General features: G+C 43.8%; 1 protein-coding gene across 1 annotated transcript; it reads left to right on the top strand.

Moving 5' to 3' along the window:
• The first annotated feature begins 891 nt into the window (after positions 1-891).
• Positions 892-6,070, top strand: atxn1l (ataxin 1-like). Its single transcript, XM_080729996.1, has 3 exons — positions 892-983; positions 2,574-3,761; positions 4,481-6,070. The coding sequence occupies exons 2-3, from the start codon at positions 2,697-2,699 to the stop codon at positions 5,942-5,944; spliced, it is 2,529 nt and encodes an 842-aa protein (XP_080586122.1). The 5' UTR covers positions 892-983; positions 2,574-2,696; the 3' UTR covers positions 5,945-6,070.
• Positions 6,071-12,633: the final 6,563 nt, after the last annotated feature.

The raw sequence follows: 12,633 nt of genomic DNA on the forward strand, positions 1-12,633 counted from the left end.
AAATGTGGCTGTGGGGTAAAGTGAGACAATTGCTTCGGGGTAAAGTGAGACACTATCTCACATTACCCCAACATGATAGACAGGGAGAAAGCTGTAAAAACCTGATTAAAGGGTGTACCAAACTAGTCTCAGTTGATTCTTATGTATTTTCCCCTGTAGAATCCATTTCTGATATATATTTCTTTGTATTGTGCATAATTAATGAGATAATTAGCATATTTGACTACATTTGACTAAATATGCTAAATATTATCTCATTAGTTATGCACAATACAACAATATACTTTGCAGAAATAGATTCTACAGGAAAAAATACATAAGGGTCAACTGAGGAAAGCTTGGTAAACCCTTTTATCAATTTTTTATAGGGTTTTTAGTGTCTCCCTTCTGCCCACATTATTTGACACATGGGTGGAAATGACAGGACAAAGCCTATTAAAAGAATGTCTGCTATGTACATTTTTGTATTGCGCATATTTTTTTAACCCGGTTAACCGGGTTTTTGTGTTTTTATGGTAGTTTTAAAGTGAAAAAGGTGAGTGGATCACTTTACCCCGTTGATTTATCTGGTCTGTCTCAGTTTACCCCGGTGCTGGGGTAAACTGAGACACAAGACCACTTTTTTTTTAAACAATCATATTTTCTCTGCCTTTTGTCTTGAAATTATGTTCTGATACCTTCCATTGTTAGGAAACATATCTTTTAGTTCGCCTAGAGGGGAGCAAATGTGATGTCATAGTTTGTCATACTCCCCCTCCTCATTAGTGTTTGCACCGCTCACTTCACGCGGGTGGGCCGGGGTGCGATTTATTTAATAGTGAGTGACGTCATCGCTAAGCGCCACCGCCCCTTACTCGACTAGTCGTTTAGCCGCTGGCCTCCGAAATGGAGCTCCACTCCTCATTCCTGATGTGATTTCATCCATCTTCCTCAGCATTATCATCACTTTATCTCGCACAGAACGTTCACGATGCCATCTGGAGGTACGTTCATGACAACGGTTCACCCGCAGACACCTGACCATAGCGTGCACTGTCATTTCACACCATGAATAAGGTCAGTCGATGAGTACAGGGCTGTCTGTTCAGCTAGCTAGTTAGCTAGCCGCCTAGCTAGTTGTAGCTGTGTAATAGCGAACGTCGTAAAGCTAGTTGGTAGCTGTGATCAGTCACACACATCAGTGTCAACTCTACATACTCACTGCGTTCCATAGCTGGGTTTGTATTCTGCAAAGTGACATGCTGTAGTTGTGTGTTGTTGTGGTTTTTTGATTGCTACGAACGCTAACCCTAACCAGCTAGCTAGCCACAGCAACGTTAGCCGGATTGCATCTGCAAAACATTTCTTCATTTGCTTGTGTGACAGTAGAAACGTAAGTTATGACTATACAACCCCAACACACGTTTATGTTTTAATGTTTCTGGATCATGTTTTCATTCTGTGGTGGTGTTGCATGAGTCATATGACGCATACACGTTCTGATCTTATGTCTGTGCTGGCATCTGAAGTAACTGGTACAAATCTGCTGACTCTGAGATCAACCTGGATTGATGCATCGTTAAATTAGACCAGTGGTTCTCAAACTGGGGGTCGGGAACCCAAGTGGGGTCCCGACACTTTATACCCAAGTGGGGTATAAAGTGTCAATTTAATTAAGGGTTTTCAAGAATACCAAACTGGTCAAACTGTCAAATATTAAGTAAGCAAGAGGCGAACATTGTGAAAATAGCAGATCTACATGCTCACAACGCCTCGCAGTGCAGCGCGAGGCGTTGTGAGCATGTAGATCAGCTATTTTATTTATCTGTGGAACCGGATAATACCTACAATTCCAAGTGCTTGTCAGGGTGGGGGTCTCCAGTTCATATATGTTTATTTTGGGGGTCACAGCCTAAAAAAGTTTGAGAACCCCTGAATTGGACCATTGGATCTAAAACTATTTAAATTAAAGGACCCTCAATAACTCAAATGAAACCAAATGGACTCTAAAGAGTAATACCGACTTCAATATTTGTGTTAAGCTCTAAAAAGGCATATATGTGCATGTGGCCCCGTGAGTCACTCCTATGTAAGTTTGGATGAGCTCAGAACACACATCCATGGTGTCAGAGCAGTAGCCTAGCGCAGCTAGACAATCCACCCATGTTTAAACAAGGAGGGGATATACTGTACTACTGTATACTGCAGTTAGTTAGCTGCATTAGTATATAGACTGGCCAAGCCAGGCTACAGTAGGTGAGCAGAGCCTTCGGTGTCTCAGGTTTCAAAACTGTGTACATGCTTGATGCCTGTAGCCATCTGTCAACCCTAAATGCATGATAGAATCTGTCATACCTAAATGCCTAATTCACAACAACTAAATTGCCAGAATGTTGTGAATGTTTGTCATAGGTTTGACTTAATTCAGTTAGAACATGAGTCACCTTACTACTCTCAGCCTTACAGTTATTTCTGCAGTGGTCTTTGGATTTGACACTGACAGCCAATAATATAAAAATGTGCAGGTGTTTAAAGTCTTTCCCTGGTTTGGCAACCTTGTGACAAACTGCTTATACAATCTTCTGCGTTTCCAGGTGAACTGGTGGATGAGGTCAGCCAAATGTTTTCAGAACCGGTTCCTGTGCTGACTGCCTGGCCTGCAAGTTTCACCTCCTGTGCAGTACAGTAAAGCTACTCGCTCGCTCAGAAGATTTGCAATGAAGCCAACGCAGGAGCGCAACCAGGAGTGCCTGCCTCCTAAGAAGAGGGACCTCCCAGTCAGCACCAACAGTGGGGCTGGAGGAACGGGAGGTGGAGGTGGTGGAGGTAGTGGAGCAGTAGGTGGTGGCAGTGGAGGAGATGATGTGACATCCACTCACAGCTCTGGGGCTGGCAGTGACACTCAGGGAGGGGGCACAGTAGGAGAATGGCTGCGAGCTCAGCCTGGGTTTCACTACGGGATGGAAAGCGCTGATGGCTTATCAGCCGTGCCTGTCGACCAGTACAGCATGCTCTATAAAGTGGCTCTCCCCGCTGTCAGCTATGCCTCGACCAGCCTCCACCCTGTGTTGAGCCACATTTCCCCAGCTTACACTGTACACTCATCTCTACTTCAGCATCCAGGTCTCTCTTATCCGCCCCTAGGCTATGCCCAGATCCCTCATTCCTCTCTGCAATTTGTTAGCTCCCCTTATGCCGCAGTACCTTATGCAGTACCGCCAGGATTTGTTCCCAGCTCGTTAATCTCTCCCTCAGGCAGCATCGCTCAGCCCCACGCTGTCTCCCACCTCGTTCCCTACCCGTCCGTCATACAGGAGGGCGTCGTGTCCCCTCCTCCGCAGGCCCAAGTATCCGCTCATACCTTTGCCAAAGTCTCGGCGTCCGGGGTGTCGTCCGGGCTCCCAGTGATGATGTCATCAGAGCAGGCCACCCAGCAGCACCTCAGCGCAGTGGGGGTTCTGCCTGCCACAGAGCTCAGTGCCCGGGGAATGCCAGTCTTCTACCACCCTCAGACCACCAGGGCCGCCCCCTCGTCTGGCCACAGGGACCACCTCCACAATGCCCATCAGGAGAACGACATGGAGATGAACGGAGGCGATAAGGAGCAAGGGGCAAGGGAGCTGCTCGCAGACTCTGTCTACTCTGCCAGGAATGTGCGGCTGCTGCACGCAGCGTCCGGCTCTCTAGTGCTGGAACACACCCAGGACAGGAGCATCAAGAGTCGCAGGATGGAGGGCAGAGGCTCGCCAGGCCAACGCAGCACCCCAGACAGTGATCTGGAGGTAAGACTCTAGAGATGGCCTACTAATATTCTTATATACATTAACTATGCATTCATCTCATCTCATTATTTTACTCAACCCTTAGTCCTATTTTATTCTTTGTCATATACTTCATCTACTCTACAGGCTCACTGTGCTTGTGTAGGTACTACTTTACTTTACCTATTATATTAACCCCCAAAGTGAATGTTGTTTAATTATCTTTATTTATTTTTTTGCCTATAATGGCATGCTAAAAAAGGGAAGCCTCAACCTGGCTTCCCTTTTTTTAGCATGCCATTATAGGCAGTATGTTATGCAAAACTTGTTGACGCGTCTGTCAAAAAGCTAGGTTATAGGGTTAGGGTTAGGGTTAGGGTTAGGGTTTGGAGTGTCAATCGGTACAGATGGACCAAATGCAATTAATTTGGGTCTGTGCGATGAGTTTAGAAGCCTGTAATATATGTGCAATGACACACGAGTAGAGTGCTACAGTGGACTGTTTATTTTTGCTTACTGCTGTGCCGGCTGCAGGGAGCAATGATGGACATTAAAGATGCCAGGTATGGAGGCTCAATGCAAAACACAAAGCCTCATTTTGAATAAAGCATTGCATTGCTTTATTGCTGTGTAATATTCACATTCTATCTGGATGTACTCGTAACACAAACAACAGTTTGTGAAAAAAGATACTGGGATTAATTCTGATCAGTTTTTCTTTTCTTTGACACCACCTCTAGGTCCAGCAAGTAGTCGGCCGCCTGGCCTCTCCTGTCCAAGTTGGGAGCCGTAAAGAGGTGTCCTTTGCTCCCCTGAATCTCTCTCAGGGTTCCCACAGAGGGAGAGACGTCCATGGGGACACAGGGGGGATGATTGCTGGCCGGACAACCTATACCACACAACCTGTGTGCTACGGTGACCCCAGATTTACCTCGTTGCAGCAGCATGCAGCAGGGCAGCCAGGCCATGCAGTCATGCTGTCCAACGGGCAGCAGATCCTGATTCCACTGGAGTATCATCCTCAGCATCATCCGCAGCCTCAGCCTTCACAGCAGCACTACATGGCGCAGGCCAACGATGCCACATCCACTTCTATCATGACCTCTGCCATCGCTAACTTCAAGACCTCTGATCCCCCTGCCAGAGTGTGCCTCCCTGACAGGGCTGTGGTGGAGCTGACTACAGCTCAGCAGCAGCAGCTACACCCTCAGCAGCCCACTGTCCCAGCAACAGCAGGTCTGACTCAGGCCATAGCTCCGCCCCTCACGCCTACGCCTGCCCCCGCTCCCTGCAGCCCGTCACACTTCATGAAGGGGGCCATTATCCAACTAGCTACTGGGGAACTGAAACGTGTTGAGGACCTGCAGACTCAGGACTTTGTGCGGAGTGCTGAGGTGAGCGGAGGGTTGAAGATTGACTCCAGCATGGTGGTTGACATCCGCTCCAGCCAGCAGAGACCTGGCCTCGTTGCTCTGCATTTCACTGTTGGTGAGCAGCAGAGCAAGGTGACCATCGACGTGCCTCCAGAGCACCCTTTTTTTGTATTTGGCCAAGGCTGGTCATCCTGCAGCCCTGAGCGCACTGCCCAGCTCTATGGCTTAACCTGCCATCACCTACAGGTGGGAGACGTGTGTGTGTCCATCACATTACAGCAGCAAGCCCAGTCCCAGCAACAGAAACAACCACAGCAGCATCATTCCCAACCACAGCAGCCCAACCTGGCCAGGACTTCTACTAAAGCCAACTCTACATCTGGGCCGGGCCACCAGCCCATGGGGCCCCCGGCCCCACAGCAACCGCGGCCACAGCCCCATTTCAGGTTAGAACGCATTCACAGAGAACGAGAGCGGGAAAGAGAGAGAGACAGGGGAGACAAGGAGGAGGCCATGCAGTTCGGAGGAGGTGCCGGGCACACGGAGTTGCCCACCAGACCAAATAGAACCTCAGCAGAGCACCAGAGGAGCCAGAGCAGTTACTATTTGCACACCGAGGGCTCTGTGTGTCCAGGGGCAGGGCCAGGAGCAGCACAGTCTGCGATGGGTGCTTCTCAGAGGCGCTGGTCGGCCCCTGGCATCCAAAGATATAACATGAAGGGAGATGAGGGGCCGCGCCCTCAAATGGGCACGTCTGGCCCCCCTCGGCCATCCTTCATCTCCCAGGAGGTCAAATTGTCCATCGAGGGACGCTCCAACGCTGGGAAGTAGCATCAACTTAGGTAGTGACTGCACAAGTGACTGCCAAAAGGAAGAATGAGGAGACAGAGGAAAGAAGAGTGAGAATGTAGCCTCAGAATGTTTGAGATTTTGCACACCTAACAAGATCACAGGAAAGATCGTCTTCACCAGAGCTTTCTTGTGAGTTGCTCAAGTTCGGTTTGGTTGTTGGTCAGTCTATGAGGTCACCTGTGGCTCAGTGGTCAGGAAAGAAAAAAAAGATAAAGGCCTGTGCTCTTCCAGCCAGTTGAGAGCTGAAAGGAGAGCATGTAGCTGGTGAATCGCCTACCAAAGTCCTTATAGACTGCATTTCTCATCCTCCCTTGCCTCCATTCCATCCTATCCTATCCTCGCCCAGTGTTTATCATCACATTGAGAGCACCAAACCTTCACCTCTCTCTAGTCTAGACCCTGGACTAAGAAAGAATGTGTTTGTAGCACAATGAGACTCCTAATTCTGCAGGTCCTGATGTAGTGATGTTTGATAAGATCACCCCCCCCCCTTCCACCCACTCTCCTCTCTCCTCCCTCTTCCCTCACATTCCTATAACTGTGTAACCTTCAAAAGCATTCACTCGGAGTCCAAACACAGTGGTGTTGCTCACATCAGCAGCATTTCTAGGACGGTTGGTCCAACATTCTCAGTGTATGTTACATAATGCTTCTGCATCAGGACACCTCTGCTGTCAACAGAGCTACTCTCTCCTTTGCTTCAGGGAGGCCGGTCTGAAAAGAGGGGACCCTCTGAAGCTGTGTGTGTAACTCCAATAGTCTTACAATCAACATAGTGATCATCAATCAGTTTGTATATTCAGCAATCAATTACTACTCTGGAGTGGAAAAAAAGAAAATCTCTTTCAATGGTCACCATAATGCCCTCTGGCTTACCACAGATGGGAAAATAACATGTGTGTGTCTGTGACTGTGAGCGAGAGAGAGTGTGTGTGAAAGTGATTGTGTAAATGCCACAGGTTCATGCCTACTTGCTTTTTTTGTTTATTTAACAGAAAGACAAAGCCAGATAACTTGCATTCCAGTATCATAGAGAATGCTCACCACTTACACTTTTTTGTGTGTTTCCCCGAAAAGCCTTTTCACACCACAAGCAATGCCCTTTCTGCTCCTCACTATACTATACCTCAAATATCTCCAGGCTAGACTGGTGACTTTTTCCCCCCCTTTTTTTCTTCTTTTTTTTATGTTCTTTCAGTGTAATCATAGAAGGGGGGCACTGGTTGGTTACACACCAAAGTCATCTGTAGGAATGAAGCTGAGAGCCATACCGGTCCTACACCACTGCATGTGGATCACATCAGCCTCCAAAGCCCTGGACAATAGAATGGAAACAGTTTCCAGTCGTGGCCTAGGGATAGTTTTGTGGGGCTAGTAGGTCAAAACAGCCATGACTGTGTCAGTGAGATGGGTCCTTCTCAACTCCAGTCAAAATCTTTGCTCAGTTACCATGTCCAAGCAATATTTCAAGCACAAGGCTGGCCTTGCATTCCCCACGCAGCTTTTGAGGGAACGTGTGTGTGTGTGTGTGTGTGTGTGTGTGTGTGTGTGTGTGTGTGTGTGTGTGTGTGTGTGTGTGTGTGTGTGTGTGTGTGTGTGTGTGTGTGTGTGTGTGTGTGTGTGTGTGTGTGTGTGTGTGTGTGTGTGTGTGTGTGTGTGTGTGTGTGTGTGTGTGGGCTGTCAAATGATTCTTTTTTAAATCAGATTAAATGACAGATTAATCATGAATATTCACCATTCGTAACTACACCAAAATATGCCCATTTTCTTGTGGGAACGGAAAAATAAATGACTCGCTGTCACTCTTGCTCTCACCCCTTTATGCGATGTGATTTGAGCCACTGCTTACGTAAATTGCGCAGCCTTTTCTGGCAATAACAGGTGGCAATAACACGTTTGGATCTATTAGCCATCAGAGCGACGACTAGTGCAGAGTGGGTGGAATTATGTCATGTACTGGGCTGATGATTCTGCCATGCATTAATTGGTAAGATGTGTAATCTAATTTATTCCATACATTTATTGAATCCATTAACTCTGTTATTTTGACAGACCCTATGTGTGTGTGTGTGTGTGTGTGTGTGTGTGTGTGTGTGTGTGCGCGTGCGTGCGTGCGTGCGTGCGAGTTTGATGTACAACCTCTAATACTTCTACCCCGATCTGAGACTTTACTGCTTTTAAAAGGCGATGCACTATTTTGGAATCAATTATCATTGTTACTTCAACAGTTGTACACAATCAAGGCATGCCTTTTGAGAAAGCTCTCAAGCAATGACATATTATAGATTGAATGGCCTCTATTGTTTGGATTTTCCATCTTACTGATAGTATTTCTAGCGTTTTCCGTTTCCTAATTAGATTTAATTCAAGCACATCTCCAAGTGAGGCTTGACTTGTGAACGTCATCAGTCCTCTACCTTTTTCTTGTTTTAGGATCGGTTTCTTGTGTACGGTCCTTTATGTTGTCCAAGGCAATATTGTATCCCAGATTATCTTAAAGATTGTCTCGTATTGCACATAGAAAACGTCATTCATTGATTCACACTGACCTTGTAATGGGAATCACATATAGCATATAGTTTTGTTTTTGTTTTGTTTTGTTTTTAATGAAGGGAATATATTTGAAGTATTCTTAAGGCGTTTTGTTGGTGAGAAAAACTGACCTGCATATTTAACACTGTTTACAAATTAGCCACAATGAATGCTGCAGTTTCCTCCTGTCAGATTTTAGCATAGTCACTGAGAAACTTCAAAAGTGTGTAATTAAGATCAAGTGCAATTAGAACAGATGTACAACCATTCAAACTATTTAATATTAGATGGCATTCCACACACAGACATTCCCCTTATCAAGTACAAGTCACTCAGTTCCAGTTGTCTGTTTCTCCTGCATTTAGTTTTTCTTTATATGTATCCTATCCTATTATGGACATATAACCACTTAAGCCCTGTATACTTTGTTATATAACAAACAATGGTAATGGCTGATCTACAAGCTTAGAACAAGTCTTTAGCTTGTAGATCATCTAGTTTAGCTATTTCTGAAAAAGAAAGAAAAGAAAATAGGGTTAATGTGGTTAACTCGTCTCTGTCTTAAGTATTTCATCACCTCTGTACTCTTGAATGTTCAATATCATCATTCTATATGCTCAGACACATCCATTTTGTTCTTAACAGTTGTTCTTTGTGTGCTTGTCGGAGTAAGGTTTGAGTCTGTGTTTGTAGAATTAAACAAACCTGTTCCTCAGCCCGGGCATTGATGTGTATCTGAATGCTGATGATGTGGTGACATCCAGTGTCTTCTGATGGGCTGGAGTCCCACTTCTGATGCTATATATATATACCGCTGTGTCAAATGTAGTTCTTTCGTACGTCCCCTCCTCCAACCCTAAACCCTAATTTATGCTCTGTTGCACGATGTCGAGAATAGCAGACCTACAAACTCACAATGTGTCACACTGTGAGCTTGTAGGTCTGCTATTCTCTGCACACGACTAAGTATGAATCAGGCTTAACCCTTGCCTCCAGAATGGTTTTATGTTGAGCGGAGCCCCTTAGCATTCACGGTTCACCGTACATCAGACCCCACCCTATGTCAGTGAATAGAGAAACCATGGGAGACATGTCCAAACCGAGAGGCCTGACCTGGGCTTTGTAGACTAACATCCTCTGCTACTGTAATGACATGAGTCTAAATACCTTTTGAGGTTGGTTGCCATTCCCATATGTTTCTGATATGGAATAATACGCCTTGCCGTGTCACTCAATCGATTTGTATTTAAAACGCCAAATCACAACAAGTTATCTCATGACACTTTACATACATATATTGCAGGTCAAGACCGTACTCTTTAATCATAAAGAGCTCAAAGAGCTAAACACAAAACACCTGACAACATTTCATGTAGTCTTAGCATGTACTATGCAGTAAACATTGGAAGTGTTCTGCCCTATGCTGTCAAAGCATACAGATTAAGGGATTGGGCAGGTTTGTATTGTATGCAAGTAGGCTGATGCAGTTCTTTTACATTGAGCCCTCATTGAGTACTTTTGTTTTCCATTCCCTTCCCATGGGTATCCAAAAAAGAGCTAGTGTTTGTATTGTTGCTTTGTTACTATTTTCTACCCAGCAGACCCTTATTTGACACATTTTCTAAGTACAGCATTCTGTTCAGTCACAGATCATTTCACTCTTGCCTAATACCTGTGACGTTGCCACAGTCAGAGCCAAATCATGATTAGTTAGATAGTTTGAATTTTAATGTGTATTCAACATTATTTGGTATAATTACCAAGCCACTGAAACACAGTATTTTAGGTTAACACACCTTTTTAATAGGTTTTCATGGTGCAAGCAGTGCCACCTGTGACTTTACCTCCTATTAATTCTCTCTGCAAGACCATTCTATGCTACAATGAGCCGCCTCTCTAATTTTGAGAAGGACATGTTGCGTTTAGCAGCATAGCTCTACTCATAAGTCAAGATGTCTGAACTCCCTTGTTTCGTTCGCTTACTGAAATCCTTTGTTGTAAGTAATTGCACTAATTAATTGCCCTCTTTTACAGTGTTTTAAAATGAACTGTTGGTAAATTGAAGAGTTCCAAAATGTAAAGCACACAAAATCATGGGGGGGAAGTAAAGGCTGTGTGCATGTTTTTGTAGATATTGAGGTTCTTTTTTTCTTTTTGTATAGTTAGCTATTTTGATGCTTGTCAATATTGCCTTAAGATCTGCTCTGTACGTGTTAATGGAATAATGCTTCTGATCAATTTGGGGGATTACTTTTTTGTTTTATCCCTTGAGTACACATTTTGGCTGACATTATACATGTATATTTCTTGACCATTTCTGTTTACAGAACAGAAAGACTTTTATTTTCCAAACGTAGAAATCTTGTGTCGCCGCCTAAAGTGAATGAACGCTCTTCAATGCACTTTTAACACATTGATGTCAGGAGTGTCGGCAATAGAGGGATTGTCCCGTAACACACACACACTGCTTCTGTTATTAACATGAGTGGACAGCATGAGTACTCTTTTTCCCCTTGAGGTGAGATACTGTGCATGACATTTTGATGGTCTAAATCGGTGGTTCTCAAATTGGGGTCTGGGGACCCCCCAGGAGTCCTTGAGGCGCTACAGGGTGTCCCCAGCTAAATGATTGGTAACTCTGAGAGTATACAAGTATAACGAAATTGGTTCCACTCAGATTTACGGGGGTTCCGTGGCCCAATGCATAGTATGTTGGGGGTCGTTGAAAATGAAAACGTTTGAGAATCACTTCTGGCCCTCGCTCTACTCTGGATAACAAAAGTGATGGTTCCATTTTGGTATAATGGAGAAAATGGTGGGCTCTCAGTGACTACTTGTTGGTTAATATGTGTTGTTTCTTATGACAACGGAAACAGCCATTATAATACCTGCATAAATGGACAGTGGTGGACAGTATAACTTGGTACATTTACTTGAGTACTGTACCTGAGCATTTCTATTTGTGGATACGTATGACTTTCACTCCGCTACATTTCAAAGACAAATATTCTATTTTTGACTACTACATTTTGGAAGGGAAAAAGTACGAATAACGACTTAAGCCCTATTTCAATAATAGTGAAAATAGCCGATCTATAAGCTCACAACACGTCACAATGCACTTGTGGTAAGCTTATAGATCTGTTGTTGAATATTTCTGCAAAATATGATTTGTTTTGGGCGGAAGATGTCTAAATTTCGATGCATTGCAATGCATTGGTATTAAAAAGTTAATGTACTTTGTAATTTGTACTTTTGAATAGTCGAGTATCTTTTAAAAGCAAGTACGCCAGTACTTTAACTCAAGTAGTCTACAAATTTGACTGAGAAACTTTCACGTGTAGTGGAGTAATTATTTGACCAGGAGTATCTATACTTTGACTCAAGGACTGGGCTGAGTACTTTGTCCACCACTGTAAATTAAAAACTCCCTGGTTTGGTTTTAGTCTACTGTTGTATATCTACGGTAAATTCAGGACAGTTTAGGTATTGCTGATGCCTAAGTAAATCAGGAGAATGATAACGGTTTCATTTTATTTTATTTTTTATTCAAGTCCTTGTGTATTTTCAGATTTGACATTGTACTTTTGGCACTAGGTGACACTGCTTTTTATGTGACGTGTAACTACCGGTAGTTTAAAAAAACAAAACAAAAAAATAAGCATCTTTTTTTACGCCTAAATCTGCAAAATATATGCAATGATGTGTATGTAACATTCAATCCACAAGTATAATCCAGGTTGTATGGACTTTGTATAGTGAGTTTTAATATTGTATGGCCGTACCAATATGTATTGATTCTTTATCAGAAGCCTTAGAGTTGTCTACCCAAAGTGCTCCCTTAGAATACCCCACACCTACCTGAACTTAACAAAGCATTAATAACTATATTTTGTTGCGTTTTTATTTGTACCCTTTTTCAATGAAATAGATTTGTACTGTATATTTGTACCTCTCTGTGAACTACTTTAGGGCTGTTTTGTTTTTGTTTTGCTGTTTTAATTCTATGTACTTAAGGACACAAAGATATTGTATTTTTATTGTTACAGCTAACTTCTTGGAGACATTGCATTTATCATGTTTGTTAAGTAAACACAATATAATATATATCTATATAAACTATTATCCTACTCATG

This window comes from Nannobrachium achirus (assembly GCF_963921795.1).
Source record: "Nannobrachium achirus genome assembly, chromosome: 7".
NCBI lineage: Eukaryota > Metazoa > Chordata > Actinopteri > Myctophiformes > Myctophidae > Nannobrachium > Nannobrachium achirus.

Excerpts from the sequence above, each read along its gene's own strand:
- atxn1l (XM_080729996.1), top strand. The coding sequence starts at position 2,697 with ATGAAGCCAACGCAGGAGCGCAACCAGGAGTGCCTGCCTCCTAAGAAG. Across the intron at positions 3,762-4,480 it reads CCCCAGACAGTGATCTGGAG|GTCCAGCAAGTAGTCGGCCG; the intron begins GTAAGACTCTAG and ends CACCACCTCTAG.